Source organism: Mytilus californianus, unplaced genomic scaffold (genome assembly GCF_021869535.1).
Source record: "Mytilus californianus isolate M0D057914Y unplaced genomic scaffold, xbMytCali1.0.p SCAF_11, whole genome shotgun sequence".
NCBI classification, from domain to species: Eukaryota; Metazoa; Mollusca; class Bivalvia; order Mytilida; family Mytilidae; genus Mytilus; species Mytilus californianus.
The window spans coordinates 40,837,348-40,855,640 of NW_026262593.1; the positions used below are offsets into that span (position 1 = coordinate 40,837,348).

General features: G+C 34.5%; 1 protein-coding gene across 1 annotated transcript in view; it reads right to left on the reverse strand.

Moving 5' to 3' along the window:
* Positions 1 to 18,293, reverse strand: part of LOC127720913 (sodium/glucose cotransporter 4-like) — a 99,435-nt gene that overhangs the window by 58,955 nt on the left and 22,187 nt on the right. Inside the window, exons 8-12 of the mRNA XM_052227651.1 lie at positions 7,878 to 8,083; positions 6,573 to 6,708; positions 4,875 to 4,982; positions 2,477 to 2,627; positions 670 to 838 (exon numbers count right to left, since the gene is read on the reverse strand). Of these exons, the coding sequence (XP_052083611.1) occupies positions 670 to 838; positions 2,477 to 2,627; positions 4,875 to 4,982; positions 6,573 to 6,708; positions 7,878 to 8,083 (770 nt within the window). The remainder of the gene's footprint in view (positions 1 to 669; positions 839 to 2,476; positions 2,628 to 4,874; positions 4,983 to 6,572; positions 6,709 to 7,877; positions 8,084 to 18,293) is intronic.

Genomic DNA, 18,293 nt, shown 5'->3' on the forward strand with positions numbered 1-18,293 from the left:
TTGACACATTCCCCATTTCCATTCTCAATTTTATTTTAAGTTAGCACTATGGTAAATTTAAATGGGTAATTATTTTTTTGGGGGAAAGAGGGGGGCCGGGGGGGGGGGGGGGGGTAAAAAGAAAGTCATTTTTTTAATTAATACGCAACAGCATAGTGTATTGCACAAAAGCCAAAAAAAACTGGGGTGGGGGGTCAATTTTTTTTTTGTGGGGGGAGGGACGGTCAATTCGCGACAGCAAAGTGTATTGCACAAAAGCAAAAAATTTAATATAAATTCAAATCATATAACCAATTCTGAGTTCTTTGACTACAGTTATTTTGTGTCAGAAACCTTTTATGTGTCAAATATTTAATTACAATCCAAATTCAGACCTGTATCAAGCGCGAATATTGCGTCCATTTTTGCCCCAACTGTTCAGGGTTGGACCTCTGCGGTTGTATCCAGCTGCGCTCTGTGAAGCAATTTATTTTCTCTATAATCATAATTCTTCATTGATACACAAAAAGGTGCATTTCTTTTGCACTTATTTACCTGTAAATCAATTAAATCTAAATTGCTAAAACAACAAATTACCTTATAACAACAGCTATTGTACTTTGTTTGTAGGAATAGAAGGAAAATGTATTTTTAAAATGTAGGAATAGCAGGAAGACACCATAAAAATACCTGTTCGGTTGCGCCTTTCCAAAATATGGACAAAAGAAACATCATGCCGATGGGATATGCCAAAATACTGTCAACTGCATTTATGTAGGCAAAAACCATTCCACCTTCGGCAGCTTTTACAAGAGGTAAAAACAAGATACTTATGCCACACATAAGTGTAACAAACAACCTGATAAATTGCAAATTATTGAATTTGTTAAGATCAAAATAAAAAAAAAACATATATTGTATACAAATAAAAAAGGATCAATAATGAGCACATTCAAGGTGTATGTCATAGCTTTATATTTCTTCTTCTTTATATTTCCTTTAAAATGCTGATTTAGAAGTAAAAAAAAACTCGATTCAACTGGAGATAGAAGTCAAAAGTATGATTCAGTTTGAAATGTAACCAAATGTTGTGCTTTCGTATTTTTGAACCATTTTTTCCGAGCTCATATTATTCATAAAGCAAAAAAATCTTAAAAGTGTCCTTAATTTTGTCTTTGAAAAAAGACCCCATCATGTACCCTCTCGATACTATACAACGGTCGCCTTCTTTAAATGAAATATTATCTTAATGTTAATGATATTTTTTTAACTTATTGAAATTTGGGATACAATTTCATTTTTGACATTGTTTATTATCGTGTTTTTTTCTGCACTGTTCATGACGTTGATGTATGAATCTGTTTGAAATTATCAACTTTATTCAAAATTCTCCTAAGCGAAATAACTCATTAAGTCGGACAAGCTGAATCTGTCAAGACCTTATGACAAGGACATACTTTTTTGCTGTTAATACATTGAGCGGTCACCTATTTTGCAATCTGGTAAATCAGTAATGCACTTACGAGGTAAAACTTATTGTCATATTGAAATACTAAGGGTGTTCTACTCCAGGAATGAATACCTTAGCTGTATACGGCAAAACCTTTCGGAATTTTGGGTCCTAACTGCTCTTCAGCTTCGTACTTTATTAGGCGCTTTTAACTTTTTTGATTCGAGCTTCACTGATGAGTATCTGTAGGCAAAACACGCGTCTGGCGTAAAAAATTTTAAGCCTAATATCTATGATGAGTTTATTCGCACATTACACCTTTCTCGTTCCATAAGTTTGATATAAGCGTTTTTAGTAAAAGGGCGTATCAAACCGATTTTCCTGGTCATGAAATGTTTTTCTCCAATACCTTTAACAGGTACCATCAAGACAAAAAGTGTGTAAAGCAAAAATATACGTAACGTTTCAGAGTATAAATTTGATATTCCTTAATTAACGAACATCTAAAACCCTCTTACATGAACTAGTACATATACCGGTAGGTCATTTTATGCGAGGTATTTACGACCTTACTAGCTTTAGTACAGATACATCATAATTAGGAGTTACTGCCCTTAAACGACGATTTTGTACTATTTGTTTTAGTTTTTGCCTATTATCTCGAAAACTATATTAGGTAAAAACTGTCAACATTTTAAAAAAATTAGCAATGCAGAAAAGAGAAAGATATCGAAAATCAGAATTTGATAATATTTTCCGATGAAGTTTGAGTAGACGGTCTCAAATATTGTTAAATCTTGGTCTACTCCACGCCGCTAGTAAAACTGCATTTGTGACTGTCAAACACCCAATTGACGGAGGCAACTCTTCCAATACATTACTGTTATTTCTTATTTGACAACTATTAAGATTTTTACCTGCCGTGAGTGAAACAATAACAAGGGAAATTGACTCTACCTTTTGTCAAAATGTCCACATAATTCATAAAATTCCTTTCGATATTGTATGAATTTGAAAATTTATACCAAATCAGGTATAAATCCATACCTTCCAACTAATAGCAACTCTCTTTCTCCTGCTGATTTTCGTATTTTCCGCCATACGTCAATAGTAAAGATTGTGCTTGCGCTGTTAAATATTGAAGTGAGGGAACTCATAATAGCTGATAGCATCACAGCAATCATAAAACCTCGTAGTCCTGAAACATTTAAAAAACCACATGATTATCTGTTGTTATATTCACACTCACAAACATTCTATTATCGCACTTTGGATAAATTATGACGTTGTGATTGGTTTAACGCCGTCACGTGGTGACCCCCTATGGGTCCGTATGGGGTCAGTAGATTTCATATGGGGTTCATGACGTCACGTTTACTGTTAATGGTGACGTCATATTGTGTTGTTGTATTTCATTGTTTATTTTTCTACAAAACGCGGCAGGAAAAGTCCCGTGTGCGATAAATTCATTATACGGTTCACTACTGACCCCCTACGGACCATAGAGGGTTATTAAAATCAATAGGAGATTCGGCCTTCGGCCTCACCCACTATGGATTTTACTACCCTATATAAATCCGTAGGGGGTCAGTAGCCAACCATATAACTTATATTATGACGCTCTTCAAAATACGAATATACTGTATGTCAGCTGATCGGCAACGTCATAAATTGTTTTGGCTTTTCCGATTAACTTCCACGTAAAAGCCGTTATGAATTAATAAAGAAACATATAAGCAAACGGTAATATGAATTTGTTCAAAACACAATTTCTTAAATAAAAAACTGATTTATTGAATATGTTAATTCTTTTTTTATTTACACAAATACTTGCTTAAACATTCAGGATATATTTAGACTGGGTACCAGCTCAATTTGAAAGTCAAACATAAGTAGAAAATCGAAGATGGCAGTAAAAATTGTGAACTACGAAAACCTTACGAGCATCCTAACCGCCTGAAACTGAACAATCGTTTAAGCATGCCATTAAATTCGGTTTTCTTCGATTTTTACGTCAATATTTAGTGTGTAAAATTACGATCCAAAAACAAATGATAGTAAGTGTCTTATATGTGGAGTAGGATCTGCTTACCCTTCCGGAGCACCTGAGATCACCCCAAGTTTTTGGTGGGGTTCGTGTTGCTTAGTCTTTAGTTTTCTATGTTGTGTTTTGGATACTGTTGTTTGTCTGTTTGTCTTTTTCTTTTTTAGCCATGGTGTTGTCAGTTTATTTTCGACTTATGAGTTTGAATGTCCCTTTGGTATCCTTCGCCTCTCTTATAAAATAGAAATAATTTAGGGTGGAGCTTGAATTTAGATTAAATTCACCATACCGATATTTTACCCCTGGCCATAGTTCGAGGTAAAATATTTTGAATAAATAGTCAATCCGTGGTAAAATCAATATATATTTAGGCTCCCATGAATTATTTCTTCAATAATAAATTAGATAAAAATAACATTTATAACAATAGATCTTAATTTCTGATCAATAAATGAACTGAAATTAAGCAATCTGATATTTTAATCTGATTTCGTGATTATGTGATTTTCTGTCTCAAAAAATAATGGATTCAAACCTGTGAGACATTTTCCAACCCAATACTTTTGATTGATTGATTAGTTTTTTGCTTACCGTCCAATGACAAATAGTTCACGCAAGTTCATGACGAGAACGAATTAACAATAAATACGATAAGTACATCTTGTAATGTGGGTCGTCCGAAATATTTTGACTGCCTAAGGAAAATGAGAGTATATAGGATAAGGACAAGATTGTGCCTTGCAACATGCAACCTACGAACCCTTAAATCATTGGAGTTGTTACAAGGGTTCTTAACCTGCAGAGAGCGTAGCACGCTCTCTACACAAGGCATTGGATTAAAGGTCCCCATTCTGACCGGACGTGGCTGCGTATTTATACATCCCACACATCCAAACGGACGTCCAATATTGGCAAGGGTTAGAATGCCGGTCGAAAGCAGACCAAAATGACAATATTTCTATTCCCTTGTCCCCTTGGGAAGCTAGATTTTTAGTGTAAGTATACTTATTTGTTAAAGTTGGTTAAGTTTCAGGTTTACTTAATTTCAATAAAATTGATCTTTTTTAGGTCAAAGGTAAACTTGATAATTGAGATTTAATGAAATTTCTTTAGGTTAACGTGAGATTAAGGTTTTTGCCAACACTAAGTATTTTTAATCCCCTCCCAAACCTGAATAATCAATTCTGTTACTTATATATAGTTCCTAAAAGAGTAAAGACCAAAATAGCACATACTACATGTGGTATGTGGTACTAAGATCTAAAAATTTTGCCGGCAAGTTTATTTAGTGCTGGTTTTTTTTTGCATGGCAGCAGACAAAAATCAATCAATATGTTGGGGTCTTGTCACGCTGTTAGTGGAAATCCTGATAATGTACATGTGTATTTATACAAAACTAACCATTTGGTAAAATTTCCATAACAAGTTTAGCATAAGCGATATTCGAACACCCAACTTCATTATCACACACCTTTTTACACACTTCTGTGTCTGCACAACCAACTTCATCTGATAAAAGAATATATAATGCTAAATAATTGAAAAAAAAAACATAATTCATACGTGTCAAATTATTAGTTAGAAGTTAGGATTATGAAAAACATATAATTGAGTAAAGTATTCACATTTATCTGACCTCCTATGCATTTCTAGGAATAGCATTGGTTAAAAGCGTCCGCGTGGGGGACCGTGTATATTTCATATTAGGTTAGTAGGCGGGGCTTATTTTCAATACACGGTTAGTAGTGGAGTTACGTCCCTTTATATATTAATCATGGCGTCGACGAGAAGTATGAAACGATTTGCAAGCACAACAGATCAAGAAATTGATGCCAAAAGATTAAATGTTAAAACCGAAAATACCTTGATACCTACAAATACACTCCGGGATTATCATCAGGAGAAATAACAAGACTATGACTTTGAAAAATTTGATTCTGTGCGGCTGAATGAGACTCTGTATCATTTTTATGTCAATCTACGTAAAGCGGATGGTGAGCGATACAAAGCATCGTCACTGGAGTCCATAAGACATGGCATAATCAGATACCGCAAGGTTCCTCCTCACAGTAAAGCGTTTGATATTGTGAAGGATTCTAAATTTAATGACAGTAGCGCAAACTTTAAAGCCGTGTTGGCAGAAGTGAAATGTTTTGAACTGGATGACATTGCATTATCCAATCATTAATGAAGTGGATTGTGAAAAACTGTATACGTCCATGTATGTTTCATCTACCAAACCAACTGGTCTGGCAAATAAAGTACAGTTTGATATAAGACTTTATTTTTGCAGAAGAGGTATAGAAAACATGCACACCATGACTAAAACTACGTTCACAATTAAAACTGACAAGACAGGACTAAAATATGTTACAAAGGCAAAAGACAAAAGTCGAAACCTCAGAGTCAGATCTTCTATGGCAATGTAACTGTAATACATAATCTGACCATCGACAAGAAGTTTTGATGAATATATCACATTTGTCATGTTGACATTATCATTTATTTTTCACATACACTATAATAATTATGATTTTTCAATTTTGTTCACAAAAAATGTGTTAGATGTGGACTTTGGTACTGTTGATTAATGTATTGAAAGTTCTGTTTAATATTGTTATATCAAGGTTGTTGATATTAACTTGTTATTGTTGCCATAACTTTTTGTATAGACCAACGGAAGTAGGTTCTTAATATTGAAGACTTGAAAACTTGAACACTTTAATATAAAAATAAGAAGATGTGGTATGATTGTAAATGAGACAACTCTCCACAATAGGCCACTAGTCTAAAATCCACAAATAAAGATAGTCGGTAAGATAAATTCGTTACACAGTGTTTCGCTCTCATCCCATATGGAATTTACTGACCCGTATATATCGTATAGGTCACTAGCACACTATGTAACTAATATTGTTTAGGGGCCAGCTGAAGCCCACCTCCGGCTGCGGGATTTTCTCGCTGTGTTGAAGACCTATTGGTGGCCTTGAGCTGTTTTCTGCTATTTGGTCGGGTTGTTGTCTCTTTGACGCATTCCCTGTTTCCAATTCTCAATTTTATAGATCACCATATGTAAAGTTGTCCTTAATCACTAGTTACCTGTAAATAGGATTCTACTGATCATGCCAGGAAAAACCATGGTAAAGAGCGGCAGCACCTTCAAGAAACAAGTCATCAGCACACCACCTTTAGTATGAGATACATTTTTAGCTGCTATCGTCCTTTGAACCATCACCTGCAAATTAAAGTTTTTGTTTACATACACCGTCGAGGAAGATAATTTTGTGATATGTCTTAGACCAGTTTCTAGATTTCCATTATATCCATTAAAGATTATGAGATATAACTTATTGTCCCCCGCGTAACGCATTGCGGGGGACATGGAAATACCGGGCGTGCGTCCGTCCGTGTGTCTGTCCGTCCGTGCGTCCGTCCGTGTGTCCGTATATCCGTCCGTCCGGTCTTGTTAGCGCTCTCACAGGTACAATTCTTGCCAGATTTTTATAAAACTTATACTATAGGTTAATATCAGCAATATCTCGGACAAGTTTTATAATGGTGGACGATCAACTTTTTTTGAAAGAGTTATGCCCTTGGAAATATTAAATTTATGGAAAATGGCCTCGTTAGCGCTCTCACGGGTACAATTCTTGTTAGAATTTTATAAAACTTATACTATAGGTTAAAATCAGCAATATCTCGGACAAGTTCTATAATGGTGGCCGGTGGACTTTTTTTAAAAGAGTTATGCCCCTTGGAAATATTGAACTGATGGAAAATGGCCTTGTTAGCGCTCTCACGGATTCAATTCTTGTCAGAATTTTATAAAAACTTATACTATAGGTTAATATCAGCAATATCTCGGACAAGTTTTATAATGGTGGACGATCGACTTTTTTGAAAGAGTTATGCCCTTGGAAATATCAAATTTATGGAAAATGGTCTCGTTAGCGCTCTCACGGGTACAATTCTTGTCAGAATTTTATAAAACTTATACTATAGATTGATATCAGCAATATCTCGGACAATTTCTAATATGGTGGACGATCGACTTTTTAAAAAGAGTTATGCCCCATGGAAATATAAAATATGTGCAACGCGGGGGACATTGGAACTCTGTTCTTTTATTACTGATTGCTTTTCGTTAAAGTACTAGTCGTTCAGGCATATTTACAATACAAAATAAAAAAAAAAATATTTTAAAATCAATTAGCTTAAATTTTGAATTCCACTGAAAAAAATCGATTTTGAACAGTTTCCAGGCTGATCTTTCAAGTCTTTTTAGATTTATGATATACTATAAACTGCTCGCTTTACGTAAATTTTAAAACAATATCTATTAATATACATATAACACTGGGGATTTAATTTGGCCGAACGTTTATGACTCTATGCCAGCTTTACCTGATCAAAGCACCAATACCATATGCATCCAACTGTTGCTTGCATCACAAGTCCTGGCCACGGAAACACTGTCCCATCAGCATCAAGAAACAAATGAAAGGCGTCACTACGAGGCAAACCACATGTTGAGTTATCATTTCGCTCACTCGGGATAGCCTTCATATATTTTTCTGTCATTTCACTGTATCCACCAACTTTGTATAAACCTGTAAAAATGATTTATTTCGGAGGCTCAACGAACAAAATGTTATTATGCAAGTCTCAAATGTAATAGATTAAGTTAGAATGTCAGAAGAATACGACAACTTAGTATACTGACGGACATAAGAAACGCAACACCAAAAAATAAATTTGCAGTTATTAAATTTGATAAAGGATCTTTTACATGAATTCACGGTACATACGAATATCTAATCTTTCTTTCGACGTAACAGACAAACGTTTGTGTCAATCAAGAAACCAATGACCCAATTTTCCACATTGAAATAATGGAGTACATACTACCAATCTTTATCGCATAAATTGACAAAGATTTCTGACTGTTCAGCGGGGGATGTTTTGCCATATCTGTTGTAATGCGAATCCAAGTTCATCGGGGGTACTCGGCGGATGCGAACACGAACGGACGCGCCTGCTTAACTCATCCCACATATGTCTAATGAAATTTAAGTCTTGAGAAAGATTAGACAATTCAAGCACGTCCACTCCATTTACATTCAGAAAATTTTGAGTCAATCTAGTTGTATGAGCATGCGCATTATCATTTTGGAATGTCAATTGATTGACCTTTCCATGACGTCGTAGCTCATGAACGACAACTGACTTCACTATTTAATCGATGAAGTGTCTAGCTGTTAATGTACTGTTAATAATTAGCAACCGTATTCGAAAATGGGTGTTAATAACGCCCAATACCATAACGCTCAATACACCTCCGCCTTCAAACATGTCTCGTTATAGTACACAGTTATCTGCATATATATAGCGTTCATTTTCTCTTCTGTCGATTCACGTTCTAACGTCCGAAAAACTGACATTAATCCGTGATTCATTAGAAAACAGCAGGCGGATCCAGTTTCTTCGGTGCTGCAACTTTTGCGTGGCTAACTGTTGTCGATTTCGTCTATGACGTAGAGTCCAAACCAATCCTTTATAGAGTCTCCTACCAGTTGATTTGTCGACGTTTCAGTATACGTGACACTCTTCTAGCATCAATTTCTCTGCCATGGTGCCAGTCATTTGGTTTGCGGTTGCCGTTGCCGTCGCTAATCGATTCCGCAAATGGCGTAGTCTAATTTCATTTTGTTGACGCTGCGTCGTTACTTGCGGTTGGCTGGTTGCTTGGTGATTTTTAATAATTTTTTACAGTTCATATTAATCTGTAGAGCGTTGAAATCAATAACTCATTTTTGAGATGCAAACATTCAAACGTCTTCCAACAGCACGTTGACTCATCCCTGTCAAGATTATTCCGATGGCTCTTTTAGACCAGAAACAACGATTTAGAAATAATTCTGCGTCATAAATTTCGTGCTCCTCTCGCCCCGTATTTATCTGGCTTGCATGCTCAGGTAAGTCAAGGATTGGTGTTTACTCACTTTGTAGATGTAAGACGGGCGTAAATGACATAATTAAATATATTTTTCTACTAATGTTGACAAAAAATTTTAAAAAAAATGTGTTTCGTTTACAAGGTCAGTCAATATATGAGGGTCGGGATGGGGGTCCTACATTTCTGTATTCTTTAATTTTTTAGTTAATTTTCCTGTATTCTTTATATTTTTTGCCCATTAATCTCTATTCTTTATTTTTTGCCCATTAATCTCTATTCTTTATTTTTTTTACCTATTTTTCTCTATTCTTTATATTTAAGCACCCTATTATTCTCTATTCTATATTTTTTTACCTATTTTTGGCCTTTATTTTGAACGTTTTGTCCATTATTCTCTATTCTGTAAACCCCATCCAGACCCTAACACAAAAAAGATAGTTTTGAGCGACCAAAGTGCAATAACTCTTGAACAACATCAAAATTAAAACTAAACATGCATTTATTTATTCCTCAGTAAAGGAACTAAATATCGTCCCCCATCAATTATTAATTGGAATGAGTGTCGTAACATCATCCACGACTCACTCCGTACTTACTGCTCTAAATGGATAAAACGAGAAAAAGCTGACAAGAAATCATTAGATTCTTTTTTTAATTCGGTAATGAACATAGTTGATATACGTATTCAACATTTTAAAGATCATTTTACTCCTAACAACAACCATAATAGCCCAATTTCCCGTATCAAACATAAGCTTAAAGAACTCGCATTCCAACTGACTCCATTTTCGGAAAATGACATCTGTAACAAACATAAACTTTTAGCTTCCTCTTTACAAGCTTAAGCAGAACCAAATACAATGAAAGTTTCAACTATGTACTGGCTTCCGAAGCTGCACAAAACTCCTTACAGATATAGAATTATTTTGTCTTCAAGCCATTGTTCCACTACTGAACTATCTATTCTACTTACTAGTACACTTGGACAATCAAAAACCTGGTAATAAATTGTTCAAATAAGGCCTTTGAAAATAGTGGAATTAATTACTTTTGGAGTGTCAAAAATTCGTTGGAAGTACTTGATAAATTGCATGCTTATGTTATATTAAAATTTTGTCTTTGGCAATTCATAATTTTACTATAACAACTCGACCAAAACTTAAGTGAAAATTATTCAATTTTTACAATTCGAGTTAAAGTATTTTGAAGTTTAAAATTTTATTTTATTTCTAAAATTTCTCCTTATGTAAGTTACATTATTTTTTGAATGTTAATTTTTGATAAAGAAGAATGACATACAACTTGAATATTTAGATTACGTAATTAAGACGGATAACAAAGAGACATGTAAGCGCTAAATTATTTACTTTGGATTATGTACCTTACATGTAAATTAAGGCTTTTGTTAAACAACCTTTTCCTATTACTCATGTGTGAAATTGTTAATAACACCTGTCACCCATGACTTGATTATTGGCCAACCAGTGAAAATAGGTTGTGGTCAAGGGAGCTTCATAAGGTAATTTTTGATTGGTGAAAACAGGAGAAAGTTAAGAAATCAGTGATCATGTGACCACGCCCGCATGGAAACAATTTATGTTTTCAACGGTCACTTTGATTACTGATTTCAAGAAATAAACATCTATATTTACTAGAACTTTCTCTTGTTTTACACCAGGCAAGGATTTGTACTATACAAATCCTTGTTTAAATTAAAGAGTTTTAATTACTTTATATTTTTGGGAAAAGCTAACGAAAGTTAAAATTCATTTAAGAAATTCACTTAAACTAATTGTAAAAGTTTTGTATAGATTGTATTTCGTTTCCATTGTGATTAATTATTTTTATGTTGGTTACGCTTAGGACGAGTCACTTTTAGTTTATGTAAACAATTGATAAACGTTTCAAGAATTTATTTAATATATATCTATTCTATGTTTAGAAATATTTAGTTAATTTTATAATAGTTATTTTCAAAAGTTTATTGAAAGTCCGGAAATATTTCACATTGTATCCGTAGTAACTTTTAAGTGTTATAATGTCCAGGGGAGATAATTTGTAATTTTTATTTGCCGGGAGAAATGTCTTTTGTTGATAAAGCAATGATTATAGAGTTTTATCGAAAGCTAAATAACAAAGACATGAAACCTTATTTTCTACTTCATTATTCTGTAAGTTGTGTTTTTATATTTTGTATATAGATTGCATATTTAGTTCATAAATTAGGTTTTGGAAAGCGACACTTGTCCGCAGGATTTCAGTTTGTTTACAAAATTGTTTGAACATTTGAATTGACTTTAGAACTTATATCTAAGTTGAATTTAGTTAATTTATTGTATTACACACATACACGGAACTCGTGTCAGAAGTACATGTTTGTTGCTTAGCAACATGGGTATATTCTTTATTTTAATATTTTGCAAAAGGAGTAAATACTGTTTAAGCATTATGCAAGGTTATTTTACATACCAATTTATTCATAAATAAATTGTATTTGGTATTAGATTTTATGTGATTAAATATTAAGATAGTATGACAAAGATTTTATTAATTTTAAAAGTTTATTGTTTCCATAGCAACAAATAATTATGCAAAACATTTGAAATTAAGTATCCATTTAAGTTGAAACGATTCGGTTTATTTAACATATTGTATTATGCATTAACCTGTACGTAAAGTTTTGTAAAGCTGTTTCACTTGATAAAATAGAGTTTGGGCAAGTTTTATTTAATTGATTAAAATTTGCATAGAGTTATGTCCCTTAATTTAGTTCAGTTGTGAAATTCTAAATTTATTATCAAGTGAGACTTGCTATTTTATTGTGTAAAATCTGTAGACTTTGATTACTGATTTCAAGAAATAAACATCTATATTTACTAGAACTTTCTCTTGTTTTACACCAGGCGCTAAAAGTCATCAGACGCAGCAGAAAAGTCAGTACGACATTTGGTGGAGTGACTGAAAGATCCAAAGCTAGTCCCAAAACAAGAAAGAAGATAAAATCAGCAACGTACAAATGCCAGCACCACTGAATAGCTATCTTCTTCGCAGTCAAGATACAATAAGACCAGAAGCAAGAGTGCATCAACAAGCAACAGAGACAACAGCTTCAGCGTCAACAGCTTCAACTTCAACAGCCACTACAACATCAACAGTACCTGTCCTATCAACAGATACCATATCAACCTTGACAACAACATCAACAGTATCAACTGCATCAACAACATCAGCAGCATCAGCAGCATCAACAGATTCAACTGCATCAACATCATCAACACCTGCAGTAGTTCAAGTAATAAGGGAAGTAAGCGTTAACATGCCATCAGGAATCAACCTCAATAATTATGATGGAAAATCATCCGCAGCACAATGGTGGGTATATTTTATCCGTTGGACACTCATTCAAAAAATGTGTGAACAACAACAATGCAATTCCTTTCCATTCTTTATGGCAGATGGTATACCTAAGCAATGGTTTGCTACACTTTCGGAAACTGTTCAAAATTCATTACAACTATTAAAGGATGAATTTTTTAAACGTTTTGAAAAATCCCAAGGACTTTTTGATGTAAACATTCTTCAATTAAAACAAGGCCAAAACGAAAGAGTGGATGAGTTTATGGCGAGATTACAGGAAAAAACTATAGGACAGGACATTCCTGACAACATAAAGATAGGTATTGCTATACAAGGATTCAGAGGTGAAATAGGGAAAACTGTGCATAACACCTTTCCAAAGCCAGCTACATTGGAACAATTAAGGGCAATCGCAGAAAATGCAGAAAAATCAGAACAACTTGCACCAGCATCGTCCATAACTGCTGATACGATTGCAGCAATACTGGAGGCCAAGATGCAGGAACCATTGGAGGAAATCAGAAGACTGCATACCTCAATTAACATGGCAAGACCAAACCAGCCTCAACAACAGAACAAAACCAGGTACAACAAACCTAGACCAAACTATCGACAAGGACATGGTTACCAACAACAACACGCTTTTGTACCGCAACAACAATACATTCAACAACAGCCAGTGTATAATGGACAACAGTACAGCCAACCAATGCCAGCAGCAGTACAGAATCCATATCACCAGCAGCAACAACAACAACAAGATGATGGATCATGTCAAAATGGTGGTATGTTTTGTGGTACTAATTGCCCAGCAAGAAATAAAGAATGTTATAATTGTCATAAGATAGGGCATTATGGTCATAAATGCAGAGGTTCTCAAAAATCTGGTCAAAACCCCCCATTTCATCGCTAGGGATTCGCGCCTGTCCCTAGGCATTTGTCAAAGGATAGGCACAGAGGTAGAAATTCTTTTGCAGAGGTAAATTTGGTATTGCCTATGCAGAAAAATACTTCAATTATTGATATCAATGGCAGAAAAACACATGCATTGATTGATACTGGTGCAGAAATTACTTGCTGTAGCTTTGATTTTTATAGCAAGTTGGCCCTTTCTGATAAACTTTCGCAATCAGATATTCCATCAATTAAAGGTGTAAGTGGACATAGGTTACAAGTGCTAGGAAAAGTTAATTTACCAATTTCATTTAAAGGTGCTGTTTTTAATTATCATGTTTATGTTATAGATGGGCTACATCATTCTTTTATAGTTGGTTGGGATTTTTTACATACAAACAAGATTAACATTGATTTTTCTAAAAGTGTTTTACAGGTACCAGATAAAGAAAATGCAGATATTCCTAAAGTATGTATGATACAGACTACTAGTACTGGCCTTGCTAGAACGTATTACCCTGTCACTATTTCTCCATTTTGTGAAATGAATGTTGGCGTCAAAATTTCTAAAAGAAATTCAGGAGAAATAGTTCTTTTGGAACCAGTAAGTAATTTAGTGGATTCCAATCTTACGAGTGCTAAATGTTTGGTCAAAATTATTAAGAAAAGAGCAGTCATAAGATTGATGAATCCTACAAATCAGGAAATACACATTCCCGCAACAAAAGTGCTAGCTTCTGTATCAGACATTGATTCAAATTTTATTCATGATTTAGATAATAACATGCCATCTGTTGCTAGTTTACAGCAAACTAAGGAAGTCAAGGAACCTATTAATTTTGATTTCAGCACTTCTGATTTAAGTTCTGAACAGAGACAGAAAATGCAGACATTTCTTGCTTCCTATAGAGATATTTTTGCTACTAATTTATCTGAATTAGGTTTTACTAATAGGTACAAGCACAGAATTGAAACTTTTAGGGATGCCAGACCAGTCAAAATGGGATTCTATAATCAGTCTCCTCATATGCACAAAGAAACAGAAAGACATTTGGTTGAAATGAAGAAAAACAACATCATCAAAGAATCAACCAGTGAGTATCATTCACCTGTTATATTAGTGAAAAAGAAAACTGCACCGGGTCAGCCTCAGCAGTACAGATTTTGTGTGGACTTTAGAAAATTGAATCTTCAGACAAAAAATTCGTCATTTCCAATTCCCCGTCTCGAAAACGTATTTGACACGATTGGTGAAGTGCAGCCTCAAATTCTGAGTTGTCTCGACCTTCACAGTGGATTTTGGCAAGTCGAGATGGACGAGGAAACCAGACATAAATCAGCTTTTATTACTCGCAATGGTGTCTATGAATTTCTCAGAATGCCTTTTGGTCTTAAAAATGCTCCTATTAGTTTTCAACAGCTCATGTCAAATGTTTTACGTGGTCTTAATTGGCAATTTGTTTTAGTTTATGTGGATGATATTTTGGTATTTAGTAGGAGTTTTGAAGAGCATCTTTCGCATCTAGAACAAGTTTTCACTCGTCTTCGTGATGCAAATCTCACATTGAAACCAAGCAAATGTGTGTTTGCAGCAAAAGAGGTGAAATACTTGGGTCACATCATTTCAAAAGAAGGTATTAAGGTTGATCCTGAAAAGACAAAAGCTATTAGTACTTTTCCTGTCCCTACAAGACAAAAACAGGTTCGCTCATTTTTGGGAATGTGCAATTATTACCGACGCTTTGTTGATTCATATTCGAAAATTGCCACTCCTTTAAATGGGTTGTTAAAGAAGGAAAGGGAAAGAAGTTTTAAATGGAATAGGGAATGTCAGATAGCTTTTGACAATTTAAAACAGGCTTTATTAACACCTCCTGTCCTGGCTTACCCTGACATGAATAAACCCTTTATGCTGACTTGTGATGCTTCAAATTCAGCTATTGGTTTTGTTCTAGGTCAATTAGACAGTCAGAGAAAAGAACGTGTCATTGCTTTTGGTGGTAAAAGTTTATCCAAAACTGAACAGGTTTGGAATACAACTGAAAAAGAGTGTTATGCAGTAGTTCAAGGTGTAAAAACATTTAACACTTATCTTGCTACTGGCAAATTCACTATATATACTGATCACAAAGCATTGACATATCTAATGAATCAGAAGGCAAATACAGGTAAACTTACAAGATGGGCAATGGATTTGCAGCATTACAACTTTGAGATTAAGTATAGGAAAGGTTGTAACAATCAAGTAGCTGATGCTCTCAGTAGACGCTCATATCCTGAACAGCCTGATGATGAAAATGAAATCGCAGCTGTAAAGGTATCTGAAGTGAATACTAGAACAGAAGCTAGTGGCAATGATAAGACTTCTGAGAGTATCCAAGTGGATTTCTTTTATGATGATTACACTATGGTTGCTCCATTAGATCCCGTTATTGCCAGACCAGAATTGTCAAATCTTCCTGCTATTGCAAAGTTGCAACAAAATTGTCATGATTTTGGAAATATGTACAGATTTCTTACTCAGGGTATTCTTCCTGCAGACAATGATCAGAGTTCAAAAGTTCAAAAATCTGCTCAAGATTACTCCATCTGTAATAATGTTCTCTATAAGTGGTTTCAGAAGAGAGTCAGAGTTGACAATGGTGAAAAGTGGATCAAACAATTATGTCTCCCTCAAGCTCTAAGAGAGGATGCTCTTTTAAGTTACCATGACAGTTTTGTAGGTGGTGCACATCTTGGGATTGAACGTGTTTATCATGCTTTGAGTCTTAAGTACTTTTGGCCTAAAATGCACCAAAGTATTGAAAACTACATTCGATCATGTGATCGCTGTCAGAGAATTAAAAGAGATACAAAGGGTAAGAAACCACCTCTTAATCCTCTGCCAGTTGACACAACCTTTGAGAGATGGCATATGGATTTTCTGAAACTCAGTAAAACTAATGAAGGTTATTCTTATGTGTTGCTTTTAGTAGATTCTTTTTCAAAATGGAGTGAGGCCTTTCCTATGAAAACTCAAGAAGCTTCAGAGGTTGCGAAAGTCTTATTTCGTGAGATTATTAGTCGTTACGGTGCAATGAAGTGTCTAGTTACAGATCTTGGTCGAAATTTTGTATCTAATCTGGTGAATGCTTTGTGTGAAATGTTGAATATAACAAGGCATCATACAAGTTCATACCATCCACAGACAAATGGATTAGTGGAAAGGACCAATAGCACATTGATACAGGCAGTCAGAGCTTATAGTGATAAGGATCAGAACAATTGGCCAAATAAACTACCTGGTATTTTAATGGCTTTTAGAAATTCTCCATCAACTCAATCAACAGAGTATTCTCCCTTCTCAATGGTGTTCGGCAAGGAGATGAACTTACCTTTTGACGCATCTGTTTTGCCAAAAGACAATCTGTCAAAAGATGCAAAACACCATTTAGAAGAAATAATTTCAAACCTCAAAATTACCCAAGATTTGGCTGCTGAAAATATTAAGCTTAAACAAGCAAAAATGAAAGAACGATACGACAAAAATACCAAAATTCCAGAATTTAGGCTTAGAGATAAAGTTTTACTAAAAGAACATGTAGTCCCTGTCGGTCGTTCACCAAAATTAGTTGATAAATATAATGGTCCTTATTACATAACTGACTGTGGGCCGAATTTTACATATAAATTAAGACGCTGCAGTGACCAAAAGGAACTTAAAGCTATGGTCAATGCGAGCAATCTTAGGCAATATGTAGATCCCACTGACTTCCGTGATCCGCCACAAGCTCCAGAACGTCATATTCCAGATGATGCTCCTGGAGAACAAAATAATCCACCTGCAGATAATGATCAAGATGATCAAATTGCAGAAAATGAGAGTTCAGATTCAGAAACTGACAGTGATAATGGAGATGAACCAAACAATGTTATTGATGATACGTTTCATGAGGTTGAGAAACTATTAAATAACAGAAATACAAGAGGAATACAATATTTTCTTGTGAAATGGAAAGATGGTTCCAAACCAACATGGGAACCAAAACAAAATATAGGAGAAAGCTTAATACAAGAATATTTTACAAGGAAAACTAAGAAAGGAAGGAGGAGAAAACAGAGAAAATATTTTACGAGGCCATAGGTGAAAACAAATTACTGTATAAATTTCACTGGAATAACACAGATAAAGCTTTAATGGCGAATAACTCACTTACATTAAAATAATCTGGATTGAACTCCAGTTTCGAATCTGCGCAGTGGACCATCCATTATTTATTTGACCCTTTGATTAACTTTTTTTCTAATTTCAGAAATTTGATAGGCAAATTATGATGTGAAGTCAAACCAAATAGAATGCATATGTGTTTTGTTGTCAGTAGTGCTAGAGTACGGCCGTGCTCATTCGACTAATCATCACTTTTTTTATTTTAGCAACTGAGTGTCCTGAGAAACTAGAATCCATTCCAATATTATAGTTATGTATGATGAAGTTAAGTGTTCAGTGAAATGTTACCGAGAGCCAGAGTGGAGAAGTTTAGAGCGTATTAATGTTTAGTTTATTTCTTTTTGTAGGATTTAGAACACAGATATATTAAACATTTTTCTAGATTACATTATACCATGGAGATTGC